Source organism: Rhinoraja longicauda, chromosome 21 (genome assembly GCF_053455715.1).
Source record: "Rhinoraja longicauda isolate Sanriku21f chromosome 21, sRhiLon1.1, whole genome shotgun sequence".
In the NCBI taxonomy this organism is placed as follows: Eukaryota; Metazoa; Chordata; class Chondrichthyes; order Rajiformes; family Arhynchobatidae; genus Rhinoraja; species Rhinoraja longicauda.
Genome location: NC_135973.1, coordinates 16807837 through 16829315, shown reverse-complemented (window position 1 = coordinate 16829315; position 21479 = coordinate 16807837). Strand labels below are relative to the sequence as shown.

The 21479-nt window shown below is 43.2% G+C and overlaps 1 protein-coding gene across 2 annotated transcripts in view; it reads left to right on the top strand.

Annotated features, from left to right (window-relative positions):
• The first annotated feature begins 4305 nt into the window (after nucleotides 1-4305).
• The window catches only part of LOC144604264 (mitotic spindle assembly checkpoint protein MAD1-like), a 233359-nt gene continuing 216185 nt past the window's right edge, over nucleotides 4306-21479 (top strand). For both annotated transcript variants that reach the window (XM_078418504.1, XM_078418503.1), the window contains exons 1-4: nucleotides 4306-4445; nucleotides 12838-13008; nucleotides 15272-15412; nucleotides 17565-17744. In XM_078418504.1, the coding sequence (XP_078274630.1) occupies nucleotides 12859-13008; nucleotides 15272-15412; nucleotides 17565-17744 (471 nt within the window). In that variant the 5' untranslated portion in view covers nucleotides 4306-4445; nucleotides 12838-12858. The remainder of the gene's footprint in view (nucleotides 4446-12837; nucleotides 13009-15271; nucleotides 15413-17564; nucleotides 17745-21479) is intronic.

Genomic DNA, 21479 nt, shown 5'->3' with positions numbered 1-21479 from the left:
CTTTCTCAACATCGGAGGAGCATAGGTGAGTGCATAAGCCTCCCATTACCACCGGGAGCAAATTGACATTTGGCACTTTGGATTTCTAACATCTTGTCCTGTGTATTTGGAAACATTCACAGAATACAAGTTGCTATCATACCAGCTTTCTCTCCCCCCACCTCCAACAATCAGTTTGAAGAAGGGTCTTAACCCGAAATGTCACCCATCTATGTTCTCCACGTATGCTGCCTGACCCTCTAAGTTACTCCAGCACTTTTTGTCTTTTTTTATAAACCAGAATCTACAGTTCCTTGTTCCACAGTTAATCACAAAACCCCTCAAAGCATTGATGTACAGAAGAATCTTGGGTTCCAATACCATAGCTTCCTGAAAATAGCATCACAAGTAGATAAGAGTGGCAAAGAAGACGTATGAAATGTTGCTTCCATTGGTCAGGGCATTAAATATAAAAATCAGGAAGTCATGTTGCAGCTTTACAAAACTTTGGTCAGGGCATTAAATATAAAAATCAGGAAGTCATTTTGCAGCTTTACAAAACTTTTGTTCAGCTGCATTTGGAGCATTGTGTGCACTTCTGGATGCCCCATTACAGGAAGAATATGGAGGCTTTAGAGAGGGTGCAGAAGTGGTTTACTAGAATGCTGCCTGGTTTGCGGTTATTATCTTTAAGGAGATGTTGGACAAACTTGGATTGTTTTGTCTGGAGCATCGGAAGTTGAAGGGAGACCTGATAGAACTATAAAATTATGAGAGGCATAGATTGGGCTGACAATCAAAACCTTTTTCCCAAGATGCAAATGTCAAAGACGAGAGGACATGGCTTTAAGGTGAGAGGGAGAATGTTTATAGATGTGCAGGATAGAGAGTGATGGGTGCCTGGAACGTTCTGCTAGGAGTGGTGGTAAAAGCAGATGCATTAGAGGCATTCGAGAGGCTTTTGGAGGGATATGGATTATGTACAAACTAGTGAGAATAACAACATCACATCATGTTTGGCACATTGTGGGTCGAAGGACCTATTCCTGTGCTGGACTATTTTATATGTTTCATGCTTTGATCTAAGAAAAGCTGTCCAATTATGACATTCATAATGCAGTATTTGCCACAGAAATTTAATAATTAACCGTTACAGAGTATAAACAGCATTGTAAACCTGGCCTGTCAACTAAAATTCTTTGCAAACCAGTGGTCTAAGTAATAAGATTGGGTTGGAAAGGTATATCGAACAATGTTGTCCAATTTACCAGGGTAGTTAGGAAAACCAAAATAGTGTGTTTGCAAAGATAGATGAGCAGCAATGAAATGCTGAACTAAATCAATGACAAGATGCAAAATGGACTAAACCCATTTAAAGGAGTTTGGTGCTATTATTGCAACAATGAGTGCATAAACTGAACAAAATTATTTCGAAAGCAGTGAACAGCACAGGAACAGGCCCTTCATCCCAAAGTGATCGAGTTGCACATGAAGGCAGGTTAAACTAATCTATGCTTGCACATGATCCAAATGCGCCATTCCCTGCTTACCTAAAAGCCTCTTAAATGCCACCTTTCGTATCTGTCTCCACTGCCACCTCTGGCAGCACATTCAAGGCACCCACCATTCTTTGTGTAAAAAAAATTTGCTTTTCACATATCTTGTTTTTAATTATGTGTAAAAAGTCTCTGGATTTTCTTTAATTCAAATCACCATTGACTTTCATGACCACTTTTCGCCCTTTTGATTGGTCACGAGTTCTTCTCTACTTGCTTTATATTGCTCAAAGGGTCTGTTTTCATCCTTCTAAACCTTTTTGACCAAATTTACAACCTCTTTGGTCGTCCAAGTGTCCCTTATCCATCCTCACTGGAAAAGGCAGGTCCTTAACTCTGATCAGCTGGCCTTTAAACAACTCCTTCACTTACCCAATAATAACTACTCCCAAGAAGGGTCTCGACCCGAAACGTCACCCATTCCTTCTCTCCCGAGATGCTGCCTGACCTGCTGAGTTACTCCAGCATTTTGTGAATAAATCGATTTGTACCAGCATCTGCAGTTATTTTCTTATAATAACTACTCCCAATTTACTTTCCCAAACACCTGCCTAATAATTTATATTATTTTCAAAAATCCACGAATTCAACACGGTCATTGTCAATTTTCTCTCTTTCACTAACCCACCTGCGTTTGACTATACATTTTGTACCTAGGGAGGGTTCCTCTGAAACCTATTTTTGGTTAAACGGAGTTACTAACTTACCCTGAGCGAAAGTAATACACTCACAAGCCCACTAACTGTAGAAAGCAGAAATGTAAGGCGACAGTGCCCTCCTTAATGTTTGGGACAAAGACCCATCATTTAATTTATTTGCTTCTGTATTCCACAATTTGAGATGTGTAATAGAAAAAATCACATGAATTGAATAAATTGTATTAGCCAAGAATGTATACACACAAGGAATTTGCCTTGGTGCTTTGGTCGCAAGTAACAACATGACTTACAGTAAATAATTAAGAATAAAACATTATAATTTACACATGTGAAGAGTGAAATAAAAATACCAGAGCAAAAGGAGGCTACATGGCCTTTATTAAAATCTGACAATGTGCACTTTAACATGTGGTTAAAGTGCACATTGTCAGATTTTAATAAAGGCCATTTTTATACATTTTGGTTTCATCATGTAAAAATTACACCAGTGTTTCTACATCGTCCCCCCCATTTCAGGACACCATAATGTTTGGGACACAGCAATGTAATGTAAATGAAAGTGGTCATGTTTAGTTTTTTGTTGCATATCCTTTGCATGCAATGACTGCTTGAAGTCTGCAATTCATGGACATCACCAGTTGCTGGGTGTCTTCTCTGGTGATGCTCTGCCAGGCCAAGATGTATTGCAGCCATCTTTAGTTTATGCTTGTTTTCGGGGCTAGTCTCCTTCAGTTTTCTCTTCAACATATAAAAGGCATGCTCAATTGGGTTCAGATTGGGTGATTGACTTGGCCACTCAAGAAGTGACTATTTTTTAGCTTTGAAAAACTCCTTTGTTGCTTTAGCAGTAAGCTTGGGATCATTGCCTTGCTGTAGAATGTACTACCGGCCAATGAGTTTTGAGGCATTTGTTTGAACTTGAGCAGATAGGATGAGTCGAAACACTTCAGAATTCATTATGCTACTACCATCTGGAGGAAAAACTAGGTGCTGAGAGTTCTCTTATACCTGCATTAAGGAGGTATTTAAACACACCTGATCAATTACAAACACCTGTGAAGCCATGTGTTCCAAACATTAAGGGCCCTAGTGAGACCGCACCTGGAGTACTGTGTGCAGTTTTGGTCTCCAAATTTGAGGAAGGACATTCTTGCTATTGAGGGAGTGCAGTATAGGTTCACTAGGTTAATTCCCGGAATGGTGGGACTGTCATATGTTGAAAGACTGGAGCGACTAGGCTTGTATACACTGAAATTTAGAAGGATGAGAGGGGATCTTATTGAAACATATAAGATTATTAAGGGATTGGACACACTAGAGGCAGGAAACATGTTCCCAATGTCGGGGGAGTCCAGAACCAGGGGCCACAGTTTAAGAATAAAGGATAGGCCATTTAAAACTGAGATGGCGAAAAAAAAATTCAGAGAGTTGTAAATCTGTGGAATTCTCTGCCTCAGAAGGCAGTGGAGGCCAATTCTCTGGATGCTTTCAAGAGAGTTTGATAGTTCTAAATGATAGCGGAGTCAGGGGGTATGGGGAGAGGGCAGGAACAGGGTATTGATTGTGAATGATCAGCCATGATCACAATGAATGGCGGTGCTGGCTCGAAGGGCCGATTGGCCTCCTCTATTGTCTATTAAGGTGCCCTGAAATGGGGGGACTATGTATAAACACAGCTGTAATTTCTACATGGTGAAACCAAAATGTATAAAAATACCCTTAATAAAATCTGACAATGTGCACTTTAACCACATGTGAGTTTTTTAAAATTACAAATCTCAAATTGTGGAGTACAGAGGCAAATAAATAAATGATGGATCTTTGTCCCAAACGTTATGGAGGGCACTGTAAATGTCAGCTTTTCAGACAGGAGGCTGACATTCAATAAAAAAATATACACACTTGGAATTAAGAAAGGATCACTTGCTGTTACCAGTCTGAGAAAATAGCACATTTTAAGGGAAGTTTAACCTTTCCTCTCCACAAACCTACCCAAATATCCTTGTAAGTGTTGTCACTTCAATTATCGCGGGCATCTTCACCGGGCGCGCGCGGGAGGAGGTTGGCTCTCGCTGGGAGGTCTCGCGAGATGCGGACGCCGGTTAGGAGGGAGATCCGAGCGCGGTCACGGTTACCGGGTCAGCGCGCGGGAGCGCGGTCACGGGGTCAGCGTGCAGGAGCAGGAGCTCGAGCGCGGCGGCAGACGTCGGCGGGTGGATAAAGAGGGAGATAGGAAAGACGTTAGTGAGAGGTACATTCTACCGTGGTCCCTTCATGTCGTGTGCGAGGTTCCCGTCTCCGGTCAACCCGGTCAGTTGCTCGGACTTAACGCCAGAGAGCCCAGCGGGGGCTGAGATAGGGGCAGTGTGGTGCCCCACGAGGAAGGGTGGGTTGGGGCATAACAGCCCCTCGAGAGGAGGGTAAGTTGGGTGCATAACTACCACTCGAGGGAAGAGTGTCTGGTGCAGAACTGCTCCCCGGGTGTGGAGCAGCCACTTTCTCAGTTGGGAGTGGGATGAGACCCAGCATCCATACTCGGAGGCTGGGTGTTGGGGCAGAGGGTTGAGAACTGCCCTTTGGCAGGTGTGTGGCAGAACAGGCCCCTCGGGTGGGGTGAGGCAGCCTCCTTGGGGATGAGTTGGTGGGTTGGTGTGGCAGAGGTGCTCCCCTTCCCCATTCCGGAGAAGGTGGTGATGATTGTATCCTTCAGCATTTTGCAGGGCTGGCTGTGGAGGAGTTGCTGCGCCAGTCTCTGCCATCTGCTGGGTGATGTTGGACCAGTATCTTCTGCAAATTTCGATAAGGAACTGAAATCGACAAAATAAAGAAAGTTACCATATAACCTCCCTACAGTAATCAAACACCATTATCTCAAAAACGCAGCAGCCGTTTTAATATCAGGTGGTCATTGAAATTACTAGGTAATCATTTCTATTGACACTTGCGCAACAAAATTCTATTAAACAATGTAATATATTGCCTTTTGTTATTGCAAGTGCAATATACCAAAATAAACTTAGTTGTTGTTGTGGGTTATTTAAATGTATTTACATTTAGCATGTAAATTATTTTTTATACTTTTAGACCAGGAAGAGGTAATCAAATTATCAATTGTTCTCTGAGGAGAAGCGCTTGGCGTGGAAATGAATCAATTCATTTAAAAAGAAATGAAGAAGGGTCTCGACCTGAAATGTCACCCATTCCTTCTCTCCTGAGATGCTGCCTGACCTGCTGAGTTACTCCAGCATTTTGTGAATAAATACCTTCGATTTGTACCAGCATCTGCAGTTATTTTCTTATACATTTAAAAATAACGTTTTTTTTGGATAAAGGGAGCTACAGAAAGTGATGAAGTTGGTCGAGCTGGGTTTGATCCTGACCTTGGGTACCGTCTGTGAGGAGTTTCCATGGTCTTCCTGTGACTGGGTTTTCCTCCAAGTGCTCTGGTTTTTTCCTACATCCCAAAGATATTGGGTTTGTATGTTAAGAAAATAACTGCAGATGCTGGTACAAATCGATTTATTCACAAAATGCTGGAGTAACTCAGCAGGTCAGGCAGCATCTCGGGAGAGAAGGAATGGGTGACGTTTCGGGTCGAGACCCTTCTTCAGGGTCTCGACCCGAAACGTCACCCATTCCTTCTCTCCCGAGATGCTACCTGACCTGCTGAGTTACTCCAGCATTTTGTGAATAAATGGGTTTGTATGTTAATTGGCCTCTGTAAATTGCTCCCAGTGTGTAGTGTGGAGACGAATGTGGGATAACATAGAACTCGTATGAAATGGTGATCAATGGTTGATGTGGTTTTGGTGGGCCAATTGGCCTGTTTTCATACTATATCTTTTAATCAATCAATCTTCAAATATAATTGAAATCGCCTTGCTAAGGATCCCTAAGTATAATTTCTACTTGGGGCCTTGAAATCTGGAGAGGTATATCCTTGATGACATGGAAATGCTGCTGTTAGCAATGCTGGTTGTTGGATAAGATGTTAAATTTCCAATCGTGGCATCTCAGCAATATTTGTTCCTCAACTAACCTAACTGAAATAGATATTTGATCATTGTCATATCATCTTTGGAATTGTGCTGGATGCAAGTTGTTTACTATGTTTTCTTAGACATTCATTGCATTTGAATGTTTAAGGAAGCACTAAAATTGTGTTGTTTTCATGATGCATTAAATCGCCCTTAAATTGCTGTGGTTTGTATAATTGTTTATGTATTTAAAAGGAGATAAGGTAGGGTACATCAGTGACTTTTGGAAAGAAGACAGATTATCAAACCTTCCCACTGCTACTGTTTTATCCCTCTAAAAGCAAGTAATGAAAAAAAAATGTATTGAAAAGTAAAATAGTATAAGCCCAGTCAGCATGTTATATAAAGGTAAAGGCAAATCTGGTAGCATTGTATGCAAGAGGGTAACAATGGAAAGAGTAGGTCCCTTCATTGATCAAAGGAGAAATCGATGTGTGGAGTCATGAAATAAATACTTCTCAAATACGTAAATAAATACTTCAATAAATATGGAAACAAGATAAAATGCTGTGATTAGCTGAAATTGCAATGTTGTGCATGACAAAAGAGACAGATCCAAGGTATGACACAAAAATGAGCTGCCCGATTGTTAAGTAAAACCACACAGGAAGACAAGTCTGATCTAGACAAGTACTGGTGCCAGAAAGGATTAAAAGTGCAGAGGAGCATGTCTGAGCATGTCTTAACATCAAGTCAAGTCAAATTTATTTGTCACATACACATACTCGATGTGCAGTGAAATGAAAGTGGCAATGCCTGCGGGTTGTGCACAAAAATAATTACAGTTACAGCATATAAATAAAGTTAATAAGTTACTAAACATAGCACAAAAAGTGTCGACAAAAATTTAGTCTCTGGGGTTATCAAAGTTGACAGTCCTGATGGCCTGTGGGAAGAAGCTCCGTCTCATCCTCTCCGTTTTCACAGCGTGACAGCGGAGGCGTTTGCCTGACCGTAGCATCTGGAACAGTCCGTTACTGGGGTGGCAGGGGTCCCTCATGATCTTGCTTGCTCTGGATCTGCACCTCCTGATGTATAGGTCCTGCAGGGGGACGAGTGTAGTTCCCATGGTGCGTTCTGCCGAACGCACTACTCTCTGCAGGGCCATCCTGTCCTGGGCAGAGCTGTTTCAAGGGTGCTGGTGATGTAAGAGGTATGGGACCTCCCCCCGGCATAAATAAGCATGGCTTTGGATCGGACCTTTGTGTGGGACAGCGAGTATGCCCCTGGCCATACTCTGGTTGCTCTCCCACACCTGCATGCGTGAATAAAAAGGCATTGCTTCATTCCTAAGGTGTCTAATGTGGTTTGTTGTCTGGCAGCGCGGATCGAACTTTAACATTGGCGTAGTCGGCAGGATCTCGCTGGGACCATATCCGACGACTGAGTAAGCGGCTGTGGTCTGACCGGGACCTCGAAGGGAGTAAAGTGCACTATCATTGAGTTTGAGCTCCTGAGCAAGTTCCCGGGAACACCGTATTCCCTCGTCTGAGGTAGATCTGGTTCCCTGGCGAGAACCACATAGAAGACAATACCAATAAGAAAGTTTTATGAGTTGGTCAGTTCAAATTGTGTATCCAGTCTCGGGGAGGCTGGGGTATTAGAGAAGTAAGTTTTATGAATTGGAGAGTTCAAATTGTGTAACCAGTCTTGAGGAGGCTGGGGTCTGTCTATTTGAGAAATAAGTTTTTTGAATTGGGGAGTTCAAATTGTGTAACCAGTCTCAGGGAGGCTGGGGTCTGTGGTAATGTTTATGAATTGATCAGTGCAGACTATGTTAAACTAGTTTCCCAGAGAGGAAAGTGGGGTCTGTGGTAAATTTTTGTGAATTGGTCAGTGCAGACTTTGTTAAATTAGTTTCCCGGAGAGGAAAGTGGGGTCTGTGGTAAATTAGTAGTAATAAAGAGGGCTGAAAATGGGACAGGCCCTGGATAAGAGTGATAGTGGAGCTCCAGTACAGCACATGTGTTACTTAGACCCAGAAAAACAAAGATTAAAAAAGAAAAGAATTTGGTTGGCCACCAGAATAATAAACAATCGGTAATGCAAAAGCGGAAACCTAAGCAAAATAATCCCGGGGTCCCCTTGTCTGGCATGGCAACCCTGTTTATAGAAGAGGGGGATGAGGAACAAAGTCGGGAATGGTGTAGGCTACCTCCCCATATGCCCCTGGCCACCAGTCCCTAGGAGTAGGAACTCTCCCACTAAGATCCCGTTGAGAGGGCTAAGGCACCCCCACAGGAAAGGGCACTGCCAGAAGATGATAATGATGGCGACTGGGAAACTGAAAAGGAACATGAGGAAGAAAGGGATAGGGCTGAGGCAGAAGAGAAAGGAGGAGCAGTACTTGAATCCATCAGTGAGAAAGTTAAACAAAAAGCGCCAAGGAAATGCGACGTCGAGAACCAACAGAAAAATAAAAAGACTAACAAGATAATGCCAAATCCATTGGCCAGAACATATACAGTGACTCCCGCTATTCTTTTGATGTCGCCCATGATTTATGGTGCCCTCTGGCACATTGAGGATTTCTTACCTCTTCTGGAACACGGGTCAAGAACGCAACTTATGTGACAAACTTACTGCAACCCCAAGCCCTAGCCCTCCCGGCCCAGCTGGCCATTATTAAGTGCAATGCCCATATGGGCGGCCGCGACTAAGTTTCCCAGGGAAATGCCCTTGCTGACATCACTGCCTGCACAGTAGCTTGTGAATCCTGTACCATGGTCCCCATAGAACCAAAGATTCTAGTAGGCAGAATGGCCTTGCCAGACATGGGTGATGTACAGTTAATGCAGGGGGACGCCTCTGCAGCGCAGCACGATCTTTGGAAACGAGAGGGCTGCACCATTGACTCCTTGACGGGGCTCTCGGACAAGTTTGTGTACCTGATGCTTTCTGCCCATTCTTTTAAACTAGATACACTCCCTTAAGCATGGTGGTAAGGAAGGAATGGTCAGGATGGCCAACCCTTTGAGTGTATACGAGAAGATTTCAAAGAGTTGTGACAGGCATATTGTTTAGTAATCATAGATTTGTTTCGTCGGTGGATTGAAGCCTTGCCAACTACAAATGCGACAGCTGAGATTACGGTAGCATTTATTTTAAAAGAGATTATACCTCGCTTTGGGCTACCTACTGTTATTAGTTCCGATAACGGACCCCATTTTATCGCAAAGGTTAATCAAGAATTGTGTCAGCATTTTAACATTAAACAATGTCTTAACATTCAACAGCAATTCCACTGTGTTCACCACCCACAGGCCACCGGAGTGATCGAGAGGGCAAATGGAGCCCTAAAGACTACATTGGCTAAACTAACGGAGGAAACAGGGCAGAGTTGGGTTAAGGTCCTTCCCTTGGCCCTCTTTGAAATGAGGGTGGCCCCACAAGGAGCTACTAAACTAATACCGGCCGAAATAATGTACGGTCGGCAACTACGTAACCCCTGGGGTGCGATTAAGAGCGTGGGAGTTAGTTTTGACCTACATACCCTGAACAATGAATTAATTATCTATGCACTGCAATTAACCCATGCTTTGTCAGTCCTGCATTCCCAGGTACGAGAGGCACGGAGGCCACTTTCAGTTAAACACGGGGACGGGTCCATACTACCAGGCGACTACGTGCTAGTAAGGAACTGGGATCGGAAGAAATTGGGACTGCGCTGGAAGGGACCGTACCAAGTGCTACTAACCGCCGTGAAGGTTGAAGACAACCCCGTTGGATACATCTGACTGACTGCAAACGGATTGAAAAACCAAGAAAGAACAATGCAGTTGTTGACCCCCTTTTTGTCCTGGGGCTCACCCGGATGGGCTGGACCTGGGGAAATAATCTGCTATATTGGGTCCGACAAAGTTCTCAACATGTCCATGTAGGACGAGCCCTGAGAAGATCAAGTTACTGTCCCCTCGACCTCTGTGTTTGGTGAAATATTCTGATCACAGGAAGATTGTGACTGTTTTTAATTAATATTTGTAATACAATGTAGCCAACCACTTTGTGCTTTGCTGGGACTTTAATTGTTATCATGTAATGATAAAAGGAGGGAATGAAAGAGTTTTAGAACTGCAGCGGAATGACTTGGGCAAGAAATATGTGGAATCAAGATAAAATGCTATGATTAGCTGAAATTGCGACGTTGTGCATGATAAAAGAAACAGATCCAAGGTGTGACACAAAAATGAGATCCGATTGTTAAGTAAAACCACACAGGAAGACAAGTCTGATCCAGAAAAGTACTGGTGCCAGAAAGGATTAAGAGTATAAGTGCAGAGGAGCATGTCCTAACACGAGGGGCTTTGTTTCAAGGGTGCTGGTGATATAAGAGGTATTGGACTCCCCCCCCCCCCCCCCCCCCCCCCCCCCCCAGTATAAATAAGCACGGCCTTGGATCGGACATTTGTGTGGGACAGTGAGTATGCCCCTGGCCATACTCCAGTTGTTCTCCCACACCCGCATGCGTGAAAAAAAGGCATTGTTTCATTCTTAAGGTGTCTAATGTGGTTTGTTGTCTGAAAGCACGGATTGAACTTTAGCACAGGTGAACAGGTTAACAGCCATAACTCTGAAGAAGGCATTCAGAGTTAATGCCTATTAACTTTGCATGATGGGATGCTTGGCCATTGTCTGCAAACCTGTTTGTATGCTTGTGGAGCTTCTATATTGTTGAAAATGGAGGAATGTTAATTGCTCATAAGGATGTGTCTTGTAGCTGAAACTTGCAATCCCTGGGAATCGCAGAAATAATAAAATGGTAGAATGAATGAACAGGATGAGCCTGAACATTGGGTCCTGAATAGCTGATGTTTGCAAAATTGCACCAGGCACGATATGACCATGTGATTCCTAAAGCTTGTTTGACGGTATATCTATCCTGTTTTGCCTGGGAAGAATGTCTGGGAAAGACGATGGACAATGCTCTCGCTAAGATTAGGATGTGGTTAACTGTTGACTACTTGTGGGAATGTGTAAATAAGACCGTCTGTGGTATGATAAGGATCCTTACCGTTGACTAATGACTTATTGTGTGGAATATTTTATGACTGAAGGGTGTCGAGTATATTGTGTTCGATACAGTTTGTGATTGATTTGAAGGAAATGTTGTGTTAAACATTCTTGCTGCAAGTTCTGTATAAAAATGCTGTATCTTTGAGTGGAAGCAAGGGGAGTGCTGAGTATGGTCATACACCCTTAGCACTGGTCCCCCCACTCCTGTCTGATGATAATTAAGGCTTTGCTTGATTTACCTTTAACTGTTTGTGTTATTGTCTGTTTTAAGAACCGAACTTTAACAATAGCTGCCCAAAACGTTGCTCAGACCCCACTTGTATAGTGTACAATTGTGGTTGTCACACTACAGGTTATGGTAGCATTAGAAAGAGTGCAGAAGAGATTTACAAGAAATTACTCGGAAAGAAGGGTTTTTGATTAGTGTGTGAAGGAACTGCAGATGCTGGTTTACACTGAAGATAGACACAAAATGCTGGAGTAACTCAGCGGGACAGGCAGCATCTCTGGATAGAAGGAGTGGGTGACGTTTTGGGTCAAGACCCATCTTAGATAGGGAGGTTTTCTTCTCACTAGAATGCAGGAGGCTGTGGAGCAACCCTATAGAGGTTTATTAAATTGAGAATCAGAGATAGGATAGATAGCAACGTCTTTTTCCTATGGTGGGTAAGCCTAAAACTAGAGGGAGTAGGTTTATCATTTGTTTTAGTTTAGTTTTGAGATAGAGCATGGAAATAGATCCTTTGGTCCACACTGACCATCAATCACCCGTTCACTCTAGTTTTCTAGTATCTGATTTTCCCACCCCGCACTCATTAGGGGCAATTTACAGAGGCCATTTAACGTACAAACTCCCACATATTTGAGATGTGGGGAGGAAATCGTGGTATCTGAAGAAAACTCGTGCGGTGACAGGGAGAATGTGCAAACTACAAAGACAGCAGCTGAGGTCAGGATTGAAGTGAGGCAGCAGCTCTACCAGCTGAGAAAGATATGGTGAGAGGGAAGAAATTAAAAAAGATTTGTGGAACCACGAAGAGTTAGTGTTGATATGGAAAGAGCTTCAGAGGGAGTAATAACGGCAGATAAAAGCACAATTAAAATGGTTAAATGGCATTTGGATGGGTACTTGGATAGGAAAGGAAAGGAGTAGAGCTATGCGGACCTAATGCAGTCAGATTGGATTTCTGTAGATAGGAATCGTGATCGGAATGGCCGTGGTGGGCTGAAAAGTTTTGTTTCCGTGCTATACAATTCTAGTGCCTCTTACCCCCAAGCAATTGTTTAGCAGTATATATTTTTTCACGCCTATTTTACCCGATAAGAGAAATTTCCTGTGTTCTACCCAGTGTCGTCCTCCACCTCTCTGCACAACTAAATTGTTTCTCATTCTCTCTCCGCTGTGATGAAAAGTCGTAGATGTGAAATTTAACTTTTCCTTTCTACAGATCCCTTCTGATCTGTGAGGTTTTGCAGCAATATTTGTTTTTTGCAGGGTATAGGAAATGTACAATGGATGAAAATACTTTAAAAAATGTTTTAAATTTAAAAAATATATTTATTTGCTAAATTGAGTTTTTCTGTGTGGCTTAGTTGTTGCAGGGCAAAGTCAGAATGGATGATCTAGGAGAGAATACTACTGTCTACTCTACTTTGCGTTCCTTCAACAACTTTTTGTCATTAAGTTCTGCTTCTGTGCCCAGCGCAAGTGAACAGAGCTCCACTTCGCAACGGTTGCAGTTGCAGTACCAGCAGAGAATTGAGGTCAGTACATTGTTTATCTTGCAGTGTCACTGTGTTATTGATTATGGTAAATATTACTTCATATTTTAATTTTCTTTCTTTAAATAAAAGTTTCTGCTTCCCAGTTCCAAGCTCACATTTCATATTGTATTGTGGCTTCAATAGTGCTTATCCAGTAATTTAATCCACTGGATCCTGCAGACCTCCAGAAATACCAATGGTCAATCTTTGTTTGCTAGCATATGGAAGTTTTTGAAACTGATTAGGTAATATATGTGCAATGATTCTTTGAGGAGAAGAAATTGAATCAGGTGTAATGGGGTCGGAAGTGGAGAAAAGTAGAATGAAACAATTGCTCAAGGCACATAAAATTTATTGGAGGATTGGTAGGCATGTTTCCTCTTTGAGGTTGTTATTGATGCCACTTTTTTCAATGATTGATTAATTTATTCTCTTGTCCTTATTTTTATTTTCCCGCCCTTTGGGATCTGCTTTACCCATTTCTTGACACACTTGCACATGAGAAACAAACAGAATAAATTGGTAAAGTGTGTTGCAAGTGCACAAATTACATCAGGAGATAAAATGTTACAGTGGTCATGTAACATTGTTTCATTATGCAGGTAGGCTAGGAAAATCGGTTTGGTATTGGATTCCAAGAGAGGGAATTTGTAGTGCCTCCGAGATGGTTTCTTAGAGCACCTTGTAATGGAGCAGACCAGGGAAAAGGTAATTCTGGATTTAGTGTCGTGTAATGAACCGGATTTGATGAGGGAGCTCAAGGTAAAGGAACCACTAAGAGGTAGCGACCATAATATGATAAGATTCAACCTGCAATTTGGGAGAGAGAAGGCAAAATCAGATTTGTCGGTATTACTGCTGAGCAAAGGGGACTACCAAGGCATGAGGAAGGAGCTGACCAAAGTTGACTGGAAAGGGACCCCAGCAGGAATAACAGTGGAAGAGCAATGGCAGAAATTTCTGGGAAAAATTTGGAAGATGCCAGATTTTTTCATGCCAAAGAGGAAGAAAGATTCTAGGGGGAGAATGAGGCGACCGTGGCTAACAACGAAAGTCAAAGACAGCATAAAACTAAAAGAGAAGGCATATAACATTGCAAAGATTAGTGAGAAGCATTTAACAGAAGGTAACTAAAAAGGCAATATGGGGAGAAAATATGAAAAATTACAGTAAGCTAACCAATAATACAAAAGGATAGTAAGAGTTTCTTCAGATATAGAAAAAGTAAGAAAGCAGCAAGAGTGGACGTTGGACCACTGGAAAATGATGCTGGTGAAGTGATAATGGGGAATAAAGAAATGGCAGAGGAATTGAATAACTTTTTTGTATCAATCTTCATGGTAGAGACACGAGCAATGTGCCTGAAACTCAAGAGTGTCAGGGGGTGGAAGTTAGTGAAGTGACTTTTACTAACGAGAAGGTGCTTGGGAAACTAAAAGGTCTGAAGGTGGGTAAGTCACCTGGACCGGATGGACTGCACCCCAGGGCTCTGAAGGAGGTGGTGTTAGAGATTGTGGAGGTAGTGATTTTTCAAGAATCACTAGAGTCGGGTGTGGTTCCAGATGATTGGAAAATTGCAAATATTACCCAGCTGTTCAAGAAGGGAGCAAAGCAGAAGAATGGAAACTAGGCTAGTTAGCTTGACTTCAGTGGTTGGTAAGATTTGAGTGTCCATATAAAGGATGATTTTCTGAGTTCTCAGAAGTTCAGGATAAAATAGGCTGTCAACATGGTTAGTATTTCATGAAATGCACACTTAATTGTATAAACATTACTTATTTACATTAATCATATATTCTCCCAAACTAAAGAATATTTATACCATTAAAAACATCACATTTTAATATACCTAATCAAAATATATTGTGCCATGGATATTAACATAGTGTGGCGGTGCCCGGGGGCTAGGCCACTCCCTTGGTCATTCCCCTCGGCACTGAGTGGACAGGGGGATTAGGTCACTCCCTGGGTCATTCCCCTGGGGACAGAGTGGTCTGGTGCTACGGGGTTTGCTGGAAGGGGTTTATTGTTTTGACTCGTGGGGATGACTGTGAGTGTATGTTCGTTACGGATTAAAGTTGTTGTTACTACTTATCTGGCGTCTGGCCTGATTCCTGTCGTGTCCAGACCTACAATAGCTTCATTTATTTAAATTTAATGGCTGAGCTGAGTAGCTGATATACTGTCCTCTGAACAGCTTCTTCTCCCAATCTGCCTAGCCCATAATTCCAAAAGAACTAAAGTTGAAAATTACTTTTTCCAGGCTGAGGAGCAGGCTGAATATATTCGTTCCCACTCTCGCCTTCTAGATGTGGAACGGGAAAAGCAGAAGATGGAAGTTAATCATAAGCGAGCCAGAATTGAGCTGGAGAAGGTAGCACAGACCAGCTCCTGGAACTATGAGGTTTGTATAGGCTGCTGAAATGTAAACCTTTCTGGTTTAAAACATTCTTTGTAGGAAGGAAGTGGTTTTGGGTAGACTGATGGGACTGAAGGCTGATAAATCCCCAGGGCCTGATGGTCTGCATCCCAGGGTACTTAAGGAGGTGGCTCTAGAAATAGTGGAAGCATTGGAGATCATTTTCCAATGTTCTATAGATTCAGGATCAGTTCCTGTGGATTGGAGGATAGCAAATGTTATCCCACTTTTTAAGAAAGGAGGGAGAGAGAAAACGGGTAATTATAGACCAGTTAGTCTGACATCAGTGGTGGGGAAGATGCTGGAGTCAATTATAAAAGACGAAATTGCTGAGCATTTGGATAGCAGTGACGGGATCATTCCGAGTCAGCATGGATTTACGAAGGGGAAATCATGCTTAACAAATCTACTGGAATTTTTTGAGGATATAACTAGGAAAATTGACAGGGGAGAGTCAGTGGATGTGGTGTACCTCGACTTTCAGAAAGCCTTCGACAAGGTCCCACATAGGAGATTAATGGGCAAAATTAGGGCACATAGTATTGGGGGTAGGGTACTGACATGGATAGAAAATTGGTTGACAGACAGAAAGCAAAGAGTGGGGATAAATGGGTCCCTTTCGGAATGGCAGGCAGTGACCAGTGGGGTACCGCAAGGTTCGGTGCTGGGACCCCAGCTATTTACGATATACATTAATGACTTAGACGAAGGGATTAAAAGTACCATTAGCAAATTTGCAGATGATACTAAGCTGGGGGGTAGTGTGAATTGTGAGGAAGATGCAATAAGGCTGCAGGGTGACTTGGACAGGTTGTGTGAGTGGGCGGATACATGGCAGATGCAGTTTAATGTAGATAAGTGTGAGGTTATTCACTTTGGAAGTAAGAATAGAAAGGCAGATTATTATCTGAATGGTGTCAAGTTAGGAGGAGGGGGAGTTCAACGAGATCTGGGTGTCCTAGTGCATCAGTCAATGAAAGGAAGCATGCAGGTACAGCAGGCAGTGAAGAAAGCCAATGGAATGTTGGCCTTCGTAACAAGAGGAGTTGAGTATAGGAGCAAAGAGGTCCTTCTACAGTTGTACCGGGCCCTGGTGAGACCGCACCTGGAGTACTGTGTGCAGTTTTGGTCTCCAAATTTGAGGAAGGATATTCTTGCTATGGAGGGCGTGCAGCGTAGGTTCACTAGGTTAATTCCCGGAATGGCGGGACTGTCGTATGTTGAAAGGCTGGAGCGTTTGGGCTTGTATACACTGGAATTTAGAAGGATGAGGGGGGATCTTATTGAAACATATAAGATAATTAGGGGATTGGACACATTAGAGGCAGGAAACATGTTCCCAATGTTGGGGGAGTCCAGAACAAGGGGCCACAGTTTAAGAATAAGGGGTAGGCCATTTAGAACGGAGATGAGGAAGAACTTTTTCAGTCAGAGAGTGGTGAAGGTGTGGAATTCTCTGCCTCAGAAGGCAGTGGAGGCCAGTTCGTTGGATGCTTTCAAGAGAGAGCTGGATAGAGCTCTTAAGGATAGCGGAGTGAGGGGGTATGGGGAGAAGGCAGGAACGGGGTACTGATTGAGAGTGATCAGCCATGATCGCATTGAATGGCGGTGCTGGCTCGAAGGGCTGAATGGCCTACTCCTGCACCTATTGTCTACTTCATATAATTCTGTGCTACTTGCTACCCTTCTTTTGTAGCTCTTTGGTATAATTAGTTCCAGGATTTGTGAGATTTGAATTTACTTTCTTTGTATTATTAATACAATACGGAGAACGTTTACACGTTCCCCCTGTGACTCCGTCTGTGTGCTCTGGTTTGTCCCCAGTCCCAAAGACATGCATTTGTAGGCTAATTGGCTCTATAAAATTACCCCAATATGTAGGGATTGGAGGAAAATGTGGGATAGCATAGAACTAGTGTGAATGGGTGATCAATAGCCGGCATGGACGTGGTGGAGCGAAAGGCCTGTTTCCATGCTGCATCTTTAAACTAATCTAAAATGTAATTGTTTACATGACACGGTATGAATTTAATCAATTTTGAGCTAATGTAAATCTTCATATTGTGACTTTTAATGTTTTCTGTGACTGTTTTGTTGTGATATGTTTTCTTTAATATCTTTTCCTCTTCCAATGCAGCGGGAGGCAGATCGAAACCAGGAGCTGGTTACCCAAATTAAACAACTGCAGGAGAAGGAAGCAGAGGCTGAGGCAAAGCTGAAGGATCAGATTAATGTGAAAATTTCATTGAAAGAGGATCTTGTGGTCCAGAATAAGAAGTTACAAGAAAGGGAAGATAAACTTGCTGAAGCCAATCAGGTAAACTGATTCTGCAACAAAGATGGAACAGTACTATCTTTTAGACTGCATAAAATGTAATTTGTTCAGATTCTCAATTGGAATATATCTATTCAAAACATGGTCATTTTGTTTCTCACCTTATCTCTGCTAACATCTGTTAATAGTAGGTAGGAACCGTGCATTAATAACTCCAGAAGTGCAGGTACCCTGAAAATGGTGTCACAGGTTGATGGGGTGGGCAAGAAGGCTTTCAGCACATCAGTCAGGGTTGGGATGTTATGATACAATTGTACAAGACATTGGTGAGGCCACATTTGGAGTATTTTATTCCGTTTTCCTCACCCTGCTATAGGAATGGTATTGTTAAGCTGGTAAGAGTACAGAGAAGATTTACGAGGATGTTGTTAGGACTTGAAGGCCTGAGATATATGGAGAGTTGGACAGGCTAGGACTCTATCCCTTGGAGTCCAGGAGGATGATGGGTGATCTTATAGAGGTGTATAATAACATCATGAGGGGAATAGACACAAAATGCTCAAGTAACCCAGGGGGCTAGGCATCATCATTGGATAGAAGGAATGGGATACGTTTCCTTCCATTCAAAGATGCTGTTTGTCCTGCTGAGTTACTCCATAATTTTGTGTCTATCTTCGGTGTAAACCAGCATCTGCAGTTACTTCCTATCCATGAGGGGAATAGATAAGGTAGATGCACAGTCTTTTATCCAGAGTAGGGGAATCAAGAACCAGAGGAAATCAATTTGCAGTGAGGGGAAAAATTAACAAGAACCTGAGGGACATCTTTCTCACACAGAGTGTAGTGGGTATCTGGAATGAACTGCCAGAGAAGGTAGTTGAGGCAGATATTAAAATGATATTTTAAATACATTTGCACAGGGTTTAGAGGGATACTAGACTGACGTGGACCCATTGGGTCCAAATCTCGCCAGTAGGTGCAGCAACCCCCGTTGGGTGCAAACTCTCCTGCGGGCTCGGCAACCCTCCTCCAACTGATCCAAAACTCTCCTGTGGGTCCGGCAACCCTCCGTGCAAACCTCTCCTGCGGGCGTGGCAACCCCCATTGGGTGCAAGCCTCTCCTGCGGGCCCGGCAACACTCTCCCAACTGACGATCTGTGGAGCCGATGCTGGCTGGGGAGTGTCCCCTGGGGCTGTGGGCGGCCGAGAGGGAGAGGGAGCCACTCACGATGACCCAGGGCTTCCATCGCGTCGGCCAGAGCAAGCCGTGGACCCGCTGGGTGTAAACCTCTCCTGTAGCGGCAGGTCGGCGGCGACAGCCATCTTGTTTGACCATCTGCCGCTGCGCTGCACCATGGGAGGAAAGTCAGGCACGGGGCACGCCGGGATGGGTGCCCTGGGGGGGGGAGCGCATTTATTAAAGTTTCAGCTCGACTGCTCAACGCCCCCCCCCCCCCCTTCATTGGCTGCCACTCCCGTCACTCTGGCCAGTCCCGCCCCAGCAGCCATCGTGGAACCCCCCTCCCATTGGCCGTCACTCCCATCACTCGGGTGGGTCCGATTGTGACGTCAAACGCGGCTGACAGACAGGAAAAATGGAAACGGTAATTTTTAGACTTTAAAATGTCAATAACTTAAAAAAATATAACACCAATTTGATTGAAACTTCCTCCAGCCCACCCCAGGACAACGGTGAGTAAGGTGGACCTAACAGCTCGGCAATGACGGTCATCTTGTTGGACCCTCTGCTGCCGCGCTGCACCACGGGAGGAAGGTCAGGCGCGGGGCACGCTGGGACGGGCGCCAGTTCTCCCGGCGGGGGGGGGGGGAGTGCATTTATTAAAGTTAGCGGTAGCTCGTTGGCTCAGCAGCCAGCACCCCTCACCGCCCCTCATTGTCTGTCACTCTGGCGGCTCCTGCCCCCGACGGCCATCGTGTCCTCCCCCCCCCCCCCATTGGCCGCCACTCCTGTCACTTGTGCGGGTCCCGTTATGACGTCGAACGTGGCGGAGGGCCATGGGAAATGGAAAAGGTAATTTTTGAACTTTAAAATGTCTATAACTTAAATAATATAAGACCAATTTGAATGAAATTTGGGTACTACAGACCCCAGGACAATGGCGAGTAACGTGGGCCTAAAATTGTCACGCTATCGTGTGAGGGAGGCACAAACATATGGGGAAACAAACAGAACAAACAAGATGGGAATTTTTGTTTTTTGTATATATATATACCACCTGTGGGCAGATGGGCTAGCGAAGATGGGGCATCTTGGTCGGCATGGGCAAATAGGGCCGAAGGACGTGTTTCCATTCTGTATGATTCAATGACTTGATCCTGGAATCTTTTGTCCTAGAAAATGCTTTTCTAGAACAGTTTTTCTTTATAAGACAGGGATTCAGAATTATCTGAAGAAGGGTCTTGACCCAAAATGTCACTTATTCCTTTTCTCCAGAGATGCTGTCTGACCCGCTGAGTTACTCCAGCTTTTTGAGTATCTTCGGTTTAAACCATAATCTGCAGTTCCCACACGATTCAGAATTCTTCATATGCATTGTGAGGACCTCTCGTGGTGGAAATCCAAAAGGAGTGTAATACAAGAAACCTGTGAGAACTCTTTTTACAGGAAGGGAATGCACAATTAACAAGATTTTCTCTGCATTGCTGCATTAGTCAGTTCATCTGTAAATATTCATTTCTTGAACTTTAAAAATATTTTAAAATTTCCAAATGAGATTCTGTACGAGTTTTTATTTTAACCGGTACTTATAATGTTTTAATTAAGAACGTGAACTCAATTAGCTCAACTGGGGCAGCATGGTGGCGCAGCTGTAGAGTTACTGCCTTACAGCGCCAAAGACCCGGGTTCGATCCTGACTATGGGTGTTGTCTTTACGGAGTTTGTGCTTTCTCCCTGTGACCTGCGTGAGTTTTCTCCGACATCTTTGGTCTCCTCCCATACTCTGAAGACATACAGGTTTGTAGGTTAATTGGCTTGTCCCTAAATTGTCCTGAGTGTGAGTAGGATAGTGTTCTGTAGGCCTGTTTCCGCGCTGTATCTCTAAACTAGAAACTAAGCTATAATCATGCAATTTTGACATGTGCCTCCATATGCAATGCAAAAATACTGGCACATCATGACAATTGCTTTTTCTGAAGTTAGATATTTGAACAGAGTTGGAATACTGAGCATATAGTTTTGTGTTTGGGACTGGTGTTATTGTTGTTATTGGGAAGTCGATTTGCCTCCTGGTAGAGGCCTTCATGTGTGAGCTAAGGTTGTTTGGTGTTACTTCACTGGGACAAGATGACACACCAAGCTTTATTTTTTGTCATGATTTCAAATGTATTTCCATCTGAGCCAGTGAACAGCAGTTGATTTATGGAGCAATATGGAGCAATAACCGTTTCCTTTTTATCTCCTTTATCTCTTTTATAAACTCTAAACTACAAAATGTTAATTAGGCATAGATTGAGGAATCAAATCTGTACCCAATTGGGTTCATACTGTTTAATATCTTCCTACATAAATGATTTAAATTGTGTTTTCATTAATTAAGTTGCCACTCTTGTTTCTATTTCCCACGATGGGATTTTCTCTGCGGGAATTCCTGCTGTCAAGTGCACTGGGTTGTTTGCTAATCTGTATGCTTTGTGTCTTTTTCAAATAATGCTGACAAAGAAGTAGTTTGTTTATTTCTGATTGCTTTTGAATTTCAGCAACTAAATCATTTTATCAATCATTTGATGGAACTTGTGGAGTGGTTGAAATTACGG